Here is a 17,817-nt window from a genome sequence, read left to right on the forward strand (position 1 = left end):
CGGATCCCACATACAGATTGGTTCCCGCTCACTGGCTGAGCGAGGGGCGGGCGCAGCGCCGAGGGTTGCGATCCTGTTGCCGGTCCCGGTCCAGTACGGGCACGACACTGAGGGTTGCGGTCCATTGCCGGACACGAAAAAAGACAAAAAGGAAAAAAAAAAAAAATTCTCATTTTTCCTTCATATGGTAAAACTAAAGCTTATTACTTGTACCTGAGTTTCTAGTTACTTCCCACAAGCAATTCTGATTAAAAGTCTACGTTTATTATAAATGAAGAGGTTCTCTAAACCAAAACAGATAGTCAGATATTCCAAACAAACTTTGCCTAATAAATTTATTTATTTTTATTTATTTATTTTTTTTTAAAAGATGACCGGTAAGGGGATCTCAACCCTTGGCTTGGTGTTGTCAGCACCACGCTCAGCCAGTGAGCAAACAGGCCATCCCTATATGGGATCCGAACCCATGGCCTTGGTGTTATCAGCACCTCACTCTACCGAGTGAGCCACAGGCCGGCCTGCCTAATAAATTTAGAACTTGAATTTTAAAACTACTTTAGAGAATAAATTTACTACGCTATACCACAAAACTTTCAAGGGTGTCAATTCTGAATATAAGGTTTGAAATCTCTTGGACCTTTTACTATACACTCATACAACATATAAATTTATAAAATATTATCACTGATAAACCACATATTGTCCAGCTTAAGAAATGGCATCACATACAGCTCCTGAAATATCACAATTCCGCCAAGTATAGATTTTCAAAAATTTTCATTTTAGATATGAGGTAATTTCTCCACATCCTGCCCTCACATAACAGGACAGAGGAATTTAAATCCTTTAAGACTGAAAAACAAGTATGCCCGTCTTCATTAAAAAAGATTAAAGAAAAAAATCATCATGTCTTCTTGATAATTCGTAAGTAGTTCCTAAATCTTCCTTTTATTCTACTGTATTTAAAAACTCTTCTTCTTGAAGTTTCAATTTAAAGTCCTCTCTGATTCTTTCCAGCAAGTCTGGTTTAAAAATAACATCCAATGCAGTCATTGCCAGAGCTTTGGCTGTACGCAAAGTGTAGAACTGAGCTTCTTGTGATCCTAAAAAGTAGAGAGAATAATAAATAAAAATACCTCCATATTTATTAAAAATTAATTTATTAATTTCTCAAGTTAGCTCTTAATATCTACATTCTCTCTCCAACTCCCCAACACACAATGTAATATTTTCTGATGTGATATTAGGTAGTAAAATAACAGGCTAAACTAAACTGTTAGAAAGGCAGCTCTTACTAGGAAAAGAGAAAGCACGCAGGCCAAAACGCTCACCTCCAGAACACTTACCCACAGCCTCAGTGTATTGTTCAGTATGATTCAAGGCATTGGATCCAATGTAAAAATATGGATGAAGTCCAGGAACCACAAAAGTAACATTTCCAAAATCAGTAGATCCTTGGAACACACAAAGAAAAGTATAATTGGTTAAAAATTTTTGAGTTATGAAGTTATATGCAGAATCCTGTACTTGGCTAGTTTCATACACTGTTGAAGAGATCTAGAGAAGTGAACTTCCTGGAGAGTTGTCCATATATATACTCATGCTTTCAGCACCTCACCTTCCACTGAGTCCTCAATCCACTCCAGTTTGCTTCCACCTCCTCGGTCACCATAGCAGCTCTCACAAAGGTCCCGAAGACTTGCCCTGGCCCAATGCCATGGCTACTTTTACTTGCCATCTTGGCAGCATTTCACACTGTCACCTACTCCCTTTCTTCCCTCTGTGACAGCACTAGCTTGGTGTCCTTTCTGCCTCTCTGATGGCACCTTCTTCTGTCTCCCTGGGGGTACAGCCTCCTCTATCTGACCACAAAATATTAGTTACTCAAGACTCAATACCAGGCCCTTTCTTCTTCTCACTCCGTACTCTTAAGATTTTGTCCATATGTATTGCTTCAAATTACCACCAACTCAAATTTATTCCCAGCTCCATACTCATACATCCCATTGCCAGCCTGATATCTGCTCTTGGATGTCTTCAAGGTAGATCAAACTTAACATATGCAAAGTCAAATTCAGATCTTCCTGTTCTTCTACCGCCACCTCACTTGTCATCAATACCTCCAAAATATCTCAGAATCATAACTTTTCACATTACCATCACCAACACCTCTTCCCAATCAGTCTATGCTATCATGATCTCTTGCCTGAACTCATACACTAGTCTCCTAATTGGTCTAGCAACATACTCTATTTGCCAATATTTTTTCAGTCTTAACATGATCTGACTCCATAAGCTTTTTCAACCTCATCTCACACTGCTCTCTCACTTATCCTATATACCCCAGCCACCCTGGACACTTCACCATGCTGTCCCTCACCTCAGGGCATTTGTACATGCTGTCCCCGCTTTGCCTACTTAACTCCTACTTTACCCTTCAGACAAGGGAAGCTTTACTTCGCTCCCCTGTCAAGATCTACGTCCTCTAGCATAGGCTCTCACAGAATTGTATTACTCTCCTTCACTGCACTTTTCAGCTTAGTTTTCCATTTATTGGATTATTTGGTTAGTATTTATCTCGCAAACTGGATTAGGAAGCTCTATAAGACAAGAAATGGTATTTTAAATCACTTTGCATCTAGCCTTGTCACAGAATCAACACACTAACATTTACTAATTAAACCATACTAAAATCAAAGCCTGGGCTGGCCCGGTGGCGCACTGCTACAGTGCGCTGCTTGGGAGTGCGGTGGCGCTCCCGCCGAGGGTTCGGATCCCACATACAGACCGGTTCCCGCTCACTGGTCCAGTACGGGCGCGACACTGAGGGTTGCGATCCGTTGCCGGACACAAAAAAAGACAAAAAAAAAGGAAAAAAATAAAAATAAAATCAAAGCCTTATGTTCATTCAATGGATATTTACTGAATGCTTATTATATGTCAAACATCATGCCAGGTAAAGTTAGAACATACAAGAATGAGTGTTAAGGAAATAAAAGAAGCAAAATCTGAAACAAACAGCAGCTAACATGTATCTGGAATTACCATGTTCCAAAGATAATCTAAGTGCTTCACATGTATTCTCATTAACACTTTGAACAGTTCCCATTTTATATATGAAGAAACCAAAGCTTACAGATATTAAATAACATGCTCATCATCTCATTGCTACGAGTTATGTGGCAAAATGTGACCATTTGTCTTCCCTCCTATAGCAAGATGGCAGACACTTGCTAGGGTAAAAGTACAGGACCATGAAAACTGCCTTGACAATAAACTCATGGTCTTCGATGCCGAGCTGAGCTCTCAATGCTGTTCAGAAAACACACACACTCTCTGTGATGTCCCTGGCCAACACTTCTCAGTGGCAATTTATCTTCCCTCCAGCCTATCACCCTCAATGTTCACCATGTTCTACTAACAACTTCCTAGGGAGGAAGTCTCTGAATTCCCTGCCCTCCTCCCTGAACACTTACCTGCATCTACTTCTTGAAAGTATCTTCCTTTAAAAAATCTCTTCTTTTCCATATCTCCCACAAGCTTGTATCTACTTTATTTCCTTTTAAAGTTAACTTTCTTGAAAAAGAAGTCTTCCTTTGCTACATCCACTATCCCATCAGTCAATGCAGTGATTAAAGAAGTGAGATCCAAATCTGGTCCACCAGCCTTCAACTAGTTTCTTCCAGACAATGCATGAACTTCTGATCATTAGTCCAATGGACACCAGACCATACTTATCTTATTCAGTCTCTACAGCACCTGAAATGATTTACTCCTCCCTTCCTTCTAGAAGTTCTGTCCTCCCTTGGCTCCCATGACTCTACTTTCCTGATTGTCTGGCTTTCTCTCTGACCACTCTGTCTCCTCCTCTAGATTCCTTTCTTTGTCTATCTCTTAAATGCTGGTAAATCCCAGAGTTTCCATCTTTGAGTGCCTTTTCCCTCTATGTACCTGGACAACCTCACCAATACCTGTGTCTTCAGTTACCTCCCCTATAACGATAACTCCTAAATCTCCAACCTAGACATCTTTTGGGGTTCCAGATTCAACAGGCTACTGAACAGCTCTGCTTAGAAACCCTATAAGCACCTTAAATTTAACACGCTAATAATTTATATCAACCCACCTTACCCCAACCTGTTCTTTCTCTCAAACTCAATGAATGACATCAACACCCCATTTTTATCACCAAGTCCTTTTGGTTTTACTTCATCAACATCTGTTATATTTTAGGAGATACATCTCTTAACTTGCAAACGTATTATAATAGTATGCTTTTAAAAGGAAAAAAATATATAAAATAACCCCAAATATACTTATGATTATTTAAATTCTAATAGTTGTATGTTATTCCTCAGAAACTGAAAATGCCCCAGACAACTAAGTACTTAGTAACCTGCTTATTGTGGTAACTGAGAATGAATTAAAATTCTATTTCCCATTTTAGTAGCTTACTTAAATATTAGAACTAAGCAAATTTAATCACTAGAAATATTTAGAATACAGGCCAAAAAGTAGGTTGGCTATTTCTAAAAATAGTCTGCTCATTTGACATTCTACACTCACTGAAGAGGCCATTAATTTCTCTTCCCTAACCATTAAGTTTGTGAAAATATCATTAAAAATATCAGCAGTACCTCCCTACCTCCCAAACCATTAAACAAAACCATTTAACCCAAAGATGGTATTTCTCTTCCTCAAATAGCACAATATATAATAATTACCTGAAGGGCTATTCAACATTGTATCTTCTGAAATAAATTCTATTCCCAGCTGTTTTCCATTTTCCATATAAGCTTTCCAAAGACTCTTATTGGGAAGAACATTGTAATAATCATGTGCTCCAGCTTTAATTTCTACCTAATAAAAAAACATAAGTATACCACTTAGTTGGCCACGCTGATGAATTTGGCCTACAGAGATTGGGAACAAATCTATTCAATTTGTTTCATACAGCATTCAATAAAGGGTTCTATTAACTGGATTTGAAGCAGAAGGATGAGGCCAACCAGAAGTATCTACAGACCTTATCCATGCCCCATAGGGTCCCAGTCTCAGGCAACTGCAACTAAGTCCCTGGGATCAGTATGTCTTATCTCAGACAGCCAGGAGGTAGTATAAGTCTAGTCTATTAACCTCCATTAGTACCTGTGCAAGGAGTTCAGATGATCTTTGCTATCACTGCCCAAAACTATGGGGAGTTGCCAATAAAACAACCCTCCTTCATGATGGAGAGACATTCCATGGCCGGCTTTCCCTTACATATAAACACAGGTCACCATAATCAGGGATGTGCTGTGAAACTTTATTTGGGTCACTAACACCTTGTTTTGTTAAAGCCACATGAGCAGTGTCACCAAGGACAGTTGACCCTTAAACGATGTGGGTTGAACTGCATGGGTCCACTTATATGCAATTTTTTTTCAATAAATATATTGGAGAGGTTTCCAGATTAAGTTGGTGGAATAAACAGTCCCCAGTGTCACTCTCCCCAACAATCGTCCAATTTACAACTATTAAAAAAGTAACAACTGCCAATCTGGGGTTGTTAGAGCTCAGGGGAAGAGGAGGAGAGACCTATGGAGTTTGTGAAGGTGGCAGAAGCTGTGATGAGAGAAGGAAGGGACCACTTCGACCATTTGAGCCCTGGCCGTTTCAAGGCTGACCCTGGTGAGCACATGGAGCGAGAGCTGGCAAAAGCTGCAGCTGTGACCTTCGTATGAACTTGCTTGGAGGCTGTAGGGGAAAAGAGAGCCTTGGTGGCCCCTAGGCCAGCAAGATTACTAAGAGTTCCCATGGGCCCACACAGAAGCAAGGTGTCACAGACTACTGAAAAAGGAGCCAATCAGAGGCTGGTGAGTCATCACAAGAGACCAGAATATGGCCTGTCCCATGGGAAGTGTTTGAAGTGGGGGTGGTGGGGGAGACGGGCCATCAGGGGAACGTTGGGGCACAGCATGGACAGCTGAACGGCCTTCCATTCAGCACAGGCCCACTCACTGGAGACTGATCAGGAGTATAGAACTGCAGGGGTGTAGTTTGTCCAGTCCAGAGTTTCCAAACAACCCAGGTATACTGGATCTCACAAAATCCAGAAGTGCTTACAAAGTCAACAACTAAAATGAGAGCTGCACAAAAAGCCCTCCCCAGTGAATCAGCAGCAAAACAGCAATTTAGATCAACCACAGGGCTCAAGGGTTGGTTCCCACAGGAAGTCCCCTCATTTTAGAAGTAACCGAAGGACAACAGATTAGTTCCAGTGTGGAGTTTAAGTGGTGGAAACAGAAAATAATCCAACACAGAACTGAAAGAAAAGACAAAATATCTACAGATCAGAGACAAAGTATGATGTTAACCAGTAAAGGTCTAACACCACCAAAGAACACCTGTAAAACCTAGAAGGACTCAAGCACCATGGGCTCCCAAACCAGGGAGAGGAGAGGGCTCTGGGCCTCAGACAAGCTGCCCCAATGACCACAACCAACAATCAGTCCAGCGATGACCACTGAGCTACCACAGGAAGCGCCCTGGGTTCCCAATTTGGGGCTGTTGGGAGCCAAGAACCTCAGTCACGACCCCTGACACCCACAACCAGCCCAGCCATGACCACCAAGCTGTTGCCAGAAGTGACCTGTATTCTCAAGGTGGGGTGGTAGGGGGCTGAGAACCTCAGCCATGCTCCACTGATGTCCACATGATGTCCAGTGATGACCATCGAGCCGCTACAGGAAACGCCCTGGGCTCTCAAGCTGAGGCAGTGGGGGGCTGAGGGCCTCAGCCACGCCTCCCCCCCAATATCCACCACCAGCCCAGAGATGACCACTGAACCACTGGAAACACCCCAGGCTCCCGAGCCAGTGTGGTAGGGGGACGAGGGCTGCAGGCATGGCCTCTGACATTTACATCCAGCCCAGCAATGACAGAGCCTCCACTGGAAGTCTTCTGGTCTCTCCTGCTGGAATGAGGGGGGTGCCATGGGCCTCGACCACATCCCCCTCCTTCCTCCTCCCATTTTATTTCCCTCCCACTTCCCCCCTCCCCCACAACTGCTCTGCAACATCTTAGAATGTAAAATATATATTAATAAACAAATAAATAAATAATACAACAAAACAAAGACTCAAGAGTCACTAATTTTCAAATCATTGATAGTTCTCTAACAGGAAAAGTTTTAAGAGAGGGCACTTTCCCTTCCAGATATATACTCTCAAATCTTACGTATTTTCTATATTACATATTTTCTATATTGAGATTTCCTAGGACCCCATCTCCCAATGTTACACATTCACCAAACCATACAATGTCACCAAGCTCTACACTAGTCAGGAAGTGTCAATTTCAGTCATCTGAGTGTGGGAGAGCCCAAAACTTCCATTTTAACCAGCACCCCCAAGTAATTCTGATGCAGGTGGTCCAAAAATCACACTCTGAGAACACTACTCTAGGATTCAATCTCCAAAAGAAAGAAATTAAATTACTAACATTCAGTATACAAACTGACTGGTATACAAACTGACCCATTGCCTGGTCTGAAAGGTATAAAGGTACCCCGAGAGAAATACAGAAGATTCACAATGAGGAAGGCTTGACAATGGTCCTCATTTATTAATTTCAGTGTATGAAGATACAGAAGCAGTTTATGTGCCCAGTTAAGTAGACTTAACAGATTTCATTTTGATTAAATCAAAATGGGCAATATTCCCTCAAACTAAAGATAATACCAATAATGTTAGCAAAAAACCAATCATAAAATGGTAGAGATGACATTTCTTCTATTCTTGTCCACATCTAAGGTAGAATATATGACAATCTAATCAGATCTTACAAATCAGCCAAAATTTAATAAATTATTAAAAGACTATTTTAAAAATATAGATTTAAATCTAATTACAATGAATCTTACCCTAAGGAATATTGTACACCTTGAGATATTAGCTAATGATAACAGTGTATTATGTATTTTATCAGTAAATATTTTAAATATTTATAAATAAATAAGTTAATAAATGCTTACTTTTTTACTGTCCTAGGCTGTGGATGCTTTACTGTTCTCTTACATTAAACCAATACCTATCCTCTCTAGTGGCACATGAAGTTATGTCCTTGCTCCTAACATTTGCCCATACAAGGGTACTTCAAAAAGTTCATGGAAAAATAGAATTAAAAGATAATGCAAATCTTTCCATGAACTTTTTGAAATACCCTCGTATACCTATCTATTCACTACATCACAACATGAGCTTTTACATTCTTACCTTTGCTGACTACACTTCCTGTCTAGGAGCTCTCACTCTCTCTCCTTCACATATCTAAAAGTACAATCATCCTTCAAAGCTCAATTCAGATCTACAGTCTTCCATGAAATCTTCTTAACAGCCTCAGACCACCTCTTTCCTGCTTCAGATCCCTCATGACACTTACCATCCACACTACTCTTAGGACACTAGGCATAAACTGAGAATCACTGCTGCTGGGAGACACTGCTACTACGTGAATAAATTATACATCTCTAGACTACTAAGAACAGGAAAAAAATAAGGTGATATATATGAAGGCTAGGCTCCAAACTCTTCAAAAACATTATTTCATTTAATTCTCACAAGAATTTAATTAATAAATCTCATTTAATACTAACATAGATTATGTTATTATCCCCATTTTTCAAGTGAGAAAACAGAGTCCCAGAGATATTTAATAACATTTCTAAAGGTTAAGAAATTAGCGAGGCTGAGAAGCACAGGTCAATATCTTGTCTCTCCAACTAGACCATGGGCTCCTGCAGGTCAAGATTCATATTTTACATAATTCTAAAACTCATACCACTTTACAGCATACATGATTGGTATTAAATGTTACTGACTTTAGAATTCAAGTCAACAAAACCTCTTGACTAACTTATGTGTCTATTTTAACTTCCATTCCAGCAAGCCTTAAGTATTTATATCACTACTACACATATCTATAACACCAAAAATAGCTTTTGCTGATTGCCATAAAATTCCCTTTATAAGAACTATACAGAATAATTCTAAAAGCATAACTGCCAATAAGGAAGGATATAATTTGCAAAAAGACAGGGATTCTAGCACAGCAGTATGAGAATTATTCTAATGACTAAGTAAGATGACTTATAGTCTTCCCTATTGCAGGCACTGAGTAAAATATATAAGAATTAAAGGCTTTCACATTAACTATTCGGCCAACTCATTTTGCATATTCAAAATGAATATCACCAAATGAAAAAGAGGCAAGTTAAGTTTTAATCTAAATTAATATAGACAGCCCCAGCCCACATATATACCTCTGATTGTAACTTAGATTAATTCTTAAAAATTCTTACTGTGCACCCTGTAGACATAGCTGCAGCTCTGAAGCAATCTTCTGCCTTTTTAGTCAAAACTTGAAGTTCTTTCATTGAGGGTGCACGGAAGTAATAGATTAATTCAGAATAACAGGGAATGATATTGGGTTTTACACCACCATTTTTTATTATACCTATAAAAAGAACCAAATTACTGGAATTAAGCTTGGTGACCATTTCTTTAAGCTTAAATACACCCATAAAGTTTTTCAGCCAATATGTATATAACGAAAAACAATTTAAACTTACTAGTTTCACAGATATACCAATCAAAGACTTTGATGTGTTGTACAAACATAAGTTTCTATATATAGGGTGTTATTTTCTGGCTAACAGGAAAAAAATTGACTACATGCATTTTACGGAATTTATATAATGTTTAGAAATTATGATCCAGACTATAAAGAAACTGTTGGAAATTATACAACAACAAAAAGTAAACTTAGCAATATCTTAAGCTTTCTGGAAGACTTTTTCAGTAGGCTTTATTACAGTTGTACATTTTGATAAACATCCCACATAAAAAAAGGAAAAACAATGGTATGAGGTTCTGTAATTACTCTTGTACCTCAAGAAATCCATGAATAGGGCCGGCCCGTGGCTCACTCGGGAGAGTGCGGTGCTGATAACACCAAGGCCCCGGGTTCGGATCCCACATAGGGATGGCCGGTTCGCTCACTGGGTGAGCGTGGTGCTGACAACACCAAGTCAAGGGTTAAGATCCCCTTACCGGTCATCTTTTAAAAAAAAAAAAAAAAAAAAAGAAATCCATGAATATTTGAAATGCGAAAATAATTTTCATGCCAAGAAGAAACCAATGCAAGCTAAAGTTCATTAAGTACTATCAACTTTTAAAACAAATTCATTTATTTGGAACTACACAGAACGAAGATTTATCAATTCAAAGTAATAACTAAAATAAATATGCAAAATCTAATTTATATGGCTTACTTTAAAAAAAATTTCTACATATTCTGTTAAAGTTCACTAAGTACTATCAACTTTTAAAACAAATGCATTTATTTGGAACTACACAGAATGAAGATTTATCAATTCAAAGTAATAACTAAAATAAATATGCAAAATCTAATTTATATGGCTTACTTTAAAAAAAAATTTCTACATATTCTATTTGTTCCCTTTAAAGAAACTAAGGCAGGAAGCTGGTAAAAGTACAATTTACACATTAACTTCAGCCTGTGACAAAATCAGGTAAGGAATAGATATTACAATAAAACAATTTCCTAAATCATAAAGAAATAAACTAAAAAATACATTTGTACCTTCAAAATAGTACTTTATTACTGTATTTATATTATGGTGATACACATAATTTTATTTTATTTTATTTTTTTCCTTTTTGTCTTTTTTCGTGACCGGCAACAGATCGCAACCCTCAGTGTTGCGCCCGTACCGGACCGGGACCGGCAACGGGATCGCAACCCTCGGTGGTTCGCCCGCACCTCGCTCAGCCAGTGAGCGGCCGGTCTGTATGTGGGATCCGAACCCTTGGCAGGAGCGCCGCCGCACTCCCAAGCGGCGCACTGTAGCAGTGCGCCACCGGGTCGGCCCTACACATAATTTTAAAAGACATTACTCAGGATTAACAGCACTTGAGTAAGTAAAACTAATAATCATTACACCTTTTTATAAACTGAGGAAATGACAAAATTCTGTTATCATTAGGAGAGAGTGAAGATAACTGGAAAATCGGGTTCCAACTTTCAAATACACACAGAAAGAATGTAGCTCCTTACATAAAACCCTTATCTCTGTTACTCAAAGATGACTATCCCATTTATGTACAATAATCATCACCACCTTCCTACCCACAAACATCCTAGTATGTTATCACATGAATTTCTGCAAATATCTAAAAATTTTAGAATACGCATGACTAGATAAAATGTTTCCAAATGTTTTTAAAAAATCAAATATTAAGTAATTATATTGCAGTTAAATATATTAAGAACCATCTATTATACAAAGTGTCTAACATTCATACCATGAGCTCTCCAGTGTGGTTTCATTTGCTGTCTTAACACAGACAGATTGTTGTAGGCAAGAACAGCAGCATCTAATGCATTTACTCCTTCCCAGGGATAAGCAGCAGCATGAGATGCTTTTCCATAGTATTTCACAGTCATACTACAAAATAAAAAATTATTTGAAATGACTTTTTTTCCAATACTGCTAAGGTAAGATAATCCAAGGAGTTAGAATTACCCAACTATTACTTAAAATTAATTCACACCGCTGGAATTTTGATTTGCAAATCATTTGTAGTAGTAACTCTGTAATTTACTTACATTAGTTACAGCTTATTATTATGAAGCACAGTGCCTGACACAGAGAAGGCATTCCAAACAGAGAGAAAAAGAAAACTGCTCAACCAACCTCCTGCACAGACTAAATCTGTACATAATTCAATTCAAACAAACATGCAATACTGCATTAGGTGCTGGAATTACAAAAAAAAAAAAGGGATTCTGTCTCCCTTGACCCTGCCTTGTGATAGTTCTACATCAAAGGTCTGCAAAAATTCAAATAATTCCTTCTTAAGGGGAAGGTCAAGGAAACACAAGAAGGTAACATTTGAAATGGGTTAAGATAACCTGACGATCAGATTATACTCACAATTTTATCATAAGATACCCTAGCAGTAAGTCTGTTGGTTCCTGATCAATATTTTATTAATGTTTTAAAATACCTATGTCACTAATATTTTTAAAGTTTATAAATTATTGTTACTCTACTTACAAACAGTTCTCATACCAGTCTAACTACTTGGATTCAAAAGAAAAAAAAACCAATACATTTAGAAAAAGGATTATGTGTTACTTATAAAGCTCCATGATTGACTTGCTTAGGTAACACTTTTTTTTAAAGCCTGATTAATAGTTTCCACATTCAGATTATTAAAAAACCACTCTGTACTTTTTTTTTAATGGGCTAAATTCAGGAGTCTTTAGAATGCTCATGATATTTCTTGACTGATTACAACATTGATGGCAGAACAAAAACAAGTAAAAGCATCCAAACCTATTTACAAAATTTTAGGATACCTGTTATCTTCTCTCTATATATCTTATCACCATCACTTTGAAAGTGGAATTTTACCAAAAGTGGTGATAAACAGACTTGATCACACCTGCCTCAGTACTGGACAGATCTAGGCAACAAAACCACAGAGGAACAATTAACCTATTAGATGGAGAGAACAAATCTATGGTTATTAAAAGGGGGAAGGGGAGAGGAACAGGGGAGGGGGGAAACTGGATAGGAGGCATAAAGAATAAGCATGATTTGTAACAACAAATATGCTAATAAAAAATAATTTTTTTTTCCTTTTTGTTTTTTTTCGTGACCGGCAACGGATCGCAACCCTCAGTGTCGCGCCCGTACCGGACTTGGACCGGCACCGGCCACAGGATCGCAACCCTCAGTGTCGCGCCCGTACCGGACTTGGACCGGCACCGGCCACAGGATCGCAACCCTCGGTGTTGCTCCCGCCCCTCGCTCAGCCAGTGAGCGGCCGGTCTGCATGTGGGATCCGAACCCTCGGCGGGAGCGCCACCGCGCTTCCCAAGCGGCGCACTACAGCAGTGCGCCACCGGGCTGGCCCTAAAAAATAAATTTTTTAAAAAGTGGTGATAAATATTATAAAAAGGAAAAGGATGTCCTTTATGAAAATGGCTCCAGTACCATTTCTTCCAGGGTTCAAATCTATGTACAATTAAACCACAATAAACTACAGGAAAAGAAATGTTATGGTTGCTTTATATCAGCGTTAGTATTAAGGCTTAAAAAGCATATTTTAGACAAACTGATATGGAATTATTTTAAAGGCATATTGTTTTTAATTTAAAAGTGCAAGAACCAGAACAGTAATATATTGAGCTGAATATTCAGGGAGGAAAACCTTCCCTCAAGATTTAAATTTACACATGTACCTATTTATGTCCTATAAATACACTAAAAAAAGTCCTGAAAAAATACATACCTCTAGAGAAGGGACTATATTTGGGAAAGGTGGTGAATAGGGACAACTTGCTTTATCTTATTCATTGTCAGAAGTTTTCAGGATAAATGGATTAGTAATTTTTTAAAAATTAAATCCTGATCTTGTTCCCTTTTCCATCTTAAAAGATGACCAATGAGAAACCTAAGAAGCCAGACACTAAAAAGACTGAGGCCAAGTGGGCTGACATAAGAATCGCGACCAAAAAGCCTAACTTAAGTCCAAGTAGGCTAATGGGCTGGGAAGCCTGCCTACAGCTGCAGGCCCCTTCCAGCCAAAGGCATTGGCAGAAATTCCTAATGCCTAATGTATTCCAGAAGCAAAAGTTGAAAGATTCTTCCTACTATCACAGTATCAATTCCCAGTGATAAGAACAAAGATACCATAACAATTAAAATGATCACCCTCTAAAAACAAGGCCTGGTAGGGCACTGAGAGGTGAGATACCTGGTTACTACTATGGTTGAAATTCCTGGTGTAAAAAATTCAAACCACTTCAATGATGCATGCTCCTAGGTAGCAAAAAAGTTTCATTTAAGTTTTAGCAGAGAAATCTGAAAAGCATAGACTGAAAAATTCCACTAAAATCCACAGCTACTCAGATTCTGTATTCTCTCTCAGGATATAATTTACCCTCTTTGCAAATAATTCAAATTAAAGTAAATAAAATGGAGGTGTGTGTTTTCTTCCCAAGTCTAACAGAATTGTCTCTTGCAAATCTATTTAACTGCAACAGCAACTCCATATCAAAGAATAGATGCTTTACAGAAACCAGATTACTCTCAGACGGTTCAATATAGAACATAAACATCAACATGTTCTGTGTGCTATTTCTATGCTTTATAGGCACTATGACTTTAATACTCCAATTATGAACATCATAATAAATCCCAATTAGAAGAGGCTTTAAAAATGTCATTCAGGGCCGGCCCGGTGGCGCACTGGATAAGTGCGCCGCTTGGGAAGCGCAGCGGCGCTCCCGCCCGAGGGTTCGGATCCCACATACAGACCGGTTCCCGCTCGCTGGCTGAGCGAGGCGCGGGAGCAACACCGAGGGTTGCAATCCCGTTGCCGGTCCCTGGTCCGGTACAGGGGCAACACTGAGGGTTGCGATCCGTTGCCAGACACGGAAAAAGACAAAAAAGACAAAAAAAAAAAAAATGTCATTCAATGGAAATCAAGATATCGCATTATCTTTCAATTTACTTTTTAAATGTATAAATGTGGAGTTTTACTCTCTGGTTTAGACATAAAAGTATTCTATATAGCCTATCTTCCACTAAGTTTATCCTCAACTTGATTACTTACTCATGTTCAGCGACATCTGGTAGATAAGCAGCATTCTCTTGAGATGGATGGGCCATAAGAACAACATCAAGATTTTTAAAAGCCCCCGCTTCAATTAAGTCAATTTTGCCACCACCATCTTCTTCTGCAGGGGTTCCCAGGACAATTACCTAAAAGGAAATACCCATGTCAGAGTAAAACTAAAAATCCTTAGTAGGAAAATATCAAACAGGTTCTCTTGCATATGTACTCACAATCTACATTCAAGTCCTCAAACTATGGAGAGAGGTTTTGTTCTCTGACACTAATGCAGTGGGCATAAATATATGGTTCTAATTTAACCACAAAATGTAATTTACATTGTTATAACAATTTGGTGCAAAGTATGTACTACGTTCTCTGACACTAATGCAGTGGGCATAAATATATGGTGCTAATTTAACCACAAAATGTAATTTACATTGTTATAACAATTTGGTGCAAAGTATGTACTACAGACATTACAGGAAGTTTTCCCAATTTTATATAACTAATGGCACTGATTAAAAAAAAAGTTAAATACTAGTTCCTTAAAATTTGTTAAGATGTATTTCTTAAAGCTTCTTGACTAAGCCTTTTAGTACACGTACATAATTATTCATAAGCACTTTTCTAATACGGAACTTTCCAGTGACTTACTAGTTATCCTCACAACACCCCTGTAAGGTAGGTGAGCCATCTGGGTCATCATTTTAGGGAGGGTGATTTTGAAGTACAGAGTGAAGTAGAGTGTCCTCCTGCCGCAGGTCACAGACAAGTCTTCAGACAGGGCTGGGATTAAATATCCTGACCTTAAAGCCTGAATTCTAATTCCTTACTGAGCTATCTAGTTAAAAAGTCTTAACTTATTAATTCCTTATGAAGAACATTAAACAAAGCTTAACACCATGGTTAGAAACGGCCACTATTACACAAACTTACTAATTCGATTCCACCAGTTCAACCAGGCAGATTTATTGGTCACCAAACACCTAATTAAACAAAAGAGAACTTTACAGAATAAACATTTTACTTTGATATTTAAGCTTAACTTCTTCAAACAATTTTAAAAAGCAAAGAAAAATTATCTATAAACAACTAATACACTTTTAAACATCACGTATAAAGATACAATGAAACAAGGTGGAAAAAATTCTTGGCTTGCAAAGGAAAATCAACTTAAATTCCATTTTCAGGTAAGACAGATAACCTTGCTAAAACTGAGAACAACCGTTTGAAATTAGAAGTCTGTACCTTTCCTAAAATCTAGCTTTCTTTACAAGTTATAAAGCATCCAAACTCTTAAATTAGGCTGCACTTTACTCTTAACCCTTGACTCATTAACTATGACATGTCCGTTGCTGACTACTCAGAACCTTTCATAAACCTTGTTAACGTTAAATCTCTCCAGTGTTTCATGCAATGGCAGAGGACACCCCCTCCTCCCCCAACCAAAGCAAAAACCTAACCAAATACAAAAACAAGCCCAAAGAGGCAAAAAAGACAGCTAAAGAGAAGCCACAAAAGATGAAAACGTTAGGATAAAAGAGGAAGGTTACTGGCATTAGAAAAAATGGGCTAAAAAAAATATGAAAATAAAACATTTGTTTTCCCCTTAACCTGAATGATGATTGAATCTTAGCTCACAGAATGTAGAATACACAACCTGGAAAGACAGTAATACAAGATTAAACTTGCTCTATGACAAACATAAACGAATTTCCCCATTTAAAGAATCCAGATATTTCTTAAAATCATGAAATGAAAATTAAAGGATGAACTCATCTATGCAGTAAATGTTCATTCGCTTCCCCATTACCTGTATTTGTATACTTCTAGAGGTCTCGTGGTTCTAACCACCAAAAAATTCCTATCCAAATACCACTGATTCGAGCCACAACAGCTCCCATATCTGAAACAAAAGATTTTCTGGGACCTAATAAAGAGGGGCTGCAGGTTTCCCTACAAAAATGACTTCCTCCAGAGATTGCACAACCTTGTCAACAAACTGAAGTCGCCTCTCAGTTACCAAAAATAACCCGTAACGAAAACCAGGCTAGGTTCTAAGTTCTTTCTTGAGGGACAGCCTACTGGGTTGTTTACAAAGAGAGAAGAGAAAACAAAAATCTGCAAAACGTCGCTAGGTCAGCAACACGTGAACTCCTCCTGACTTATTCGCCGGCTCTGTCCTACTTTTTGGCAAAGGCGAGGGCTGCACGTTGAGAACCATCCCCTACACCTGTCCAGGGGCGGGAGGGGACGGAGGCGCACGGGATGCCCAGGGGTCCTGGCACTCCCCGGTCACCCTCAGCCAGGGCTGTCGGATGCAGTCCCGCGCCCGGGGCCCCCCTCACCTTCACGGGCGGAGGCGGCCCGGGGAGGCTCTCCAGGGCCCCCTTTACGCCCAGCGCGGCCGCCGCCCCGACCTCGGCGATGAGGTTGTGGCCGCAGGCGTGGCCGATGCCCGGCAGCGCGTCGTACTCGCACAGAAAGCACAGGTGCAGCGGCCGCCGCGTGGCGCTCGGTTCCTGGACCCCCGCAGGCTCCCACTCGGCGCGGAAGGCCGTGGGCAGCTGGTAGTGCGGCTGCACCGCCCAGGAAGCGGCCGGCGACTCCCTTTCGAAGAAGCTCGTCAGCACCCGGTGGGCATGGTGCTCCTCGTAGGCCAGCTCCGGCTCGCTCCAGATGGCGCGGCTCAAGGCCCCCAGCCGCTCGGCCGCCTCATCAATGCGCTCCGCCGCGCGCAGCTTCAGCAGCTCCAGCTCGGAGACGCCACCGCATGCGCCCCCCTCCACGGGCCGCTGCTCTCCGGGTCTCATCGCGCCCACAGCCGGTTACCCTCCGCGCTCCGCTCGGTCACCCCCTGTCTCCCTCGCCGGCTGCAGCCCCCCACGCCTGCGCACGCGCCCGGCGGCTGCAAGAACCCGAATCTATATTCTCATTGACTTAAAATAACACCAAAAAGATAAAAAGAATAGTTCTTTGGTGAATGGAAAAAAAGCAATAGGATATTTGCATTCAATTACAAACAAAACCAAGTTATTATGGCTCAATTAAAGAATTAACTGATGATTGTCTTTGTCTAAGCATGCTTTAAAAGAACCGTGTTTGTGAGTTCCTCTGCTGAAAG

General features: G+C 39.7%; 1 protein-coding gene across 1 annotated transcript; it reads right to left on the reverse strand.

The window, feature by feature from the left end:
• Positions 1–810: 810 nt before the first annotated feature.
• On the reverse strand, positions 811–17,572 carry PM20D2 (peptidase M20 domain containing 2). The gene is made up of 7 exons (XM_008581241.1): positions 17,042–17,572; positions 14,691–14,839; positions 11,367–11,509; positions 9,341–9,495; positions 4,725–4,860; positions 1,347–1,454; positions 811–1,103 (listed from the first exon to the last, which is right to left on the reverse strand). The coding sequence occupies exons 1-7, from the start codon at positions 17,504–17,506 to the stop codon at positions 949–951; spliced, it is 1,311 nt and encodes a 436-aa protein (XP_008579463.1). The 5' UTR covers positions 17,507–17,572; the 3' UTR covers positions 811–948.
• Between the last annotated feature and the right edge of the window lie 245 nt (positions 17,573–17,817).

Source organism: Galeopterus variegatus, unplaced genomic scaffold (genome assembly GCF_000696425.1).
Source record: "Galeopterus variegatus unplaced genomic scaffold, G_variegatus-3.0.2 Scaffold2306, whole genome shotgun sequence".
NCBI lineage: Eukaryota > Metazoa > Chordata > Mammalia > Dermoptera > Cynocephalidae > Galeopterus > Galeopterus variegatus.

Coding starts and splice junctions, on each gene's coding strand:
- PM20D2 (XM_008581241.1), bottom strand. CDS start 17,506: ATGAGACCCGGAGAGCAGCGGCCCGTGGAGGGGGGCGCATGCGGTGGC. Junction 11,510..14,690: donor CCAGATGTCGCTGAACATGA/GTAAGTAATCAA, acceptor TTTATTTTGTAG/TATGACTGTGAAATACTATG. Junction 1,104..1,346: donor ACAATACACTGAGGCTGTGG/GTAAGTGTTCTG, acceptor TCTACTTTTTAG/GATCACAAGAAGCTCAGTTC.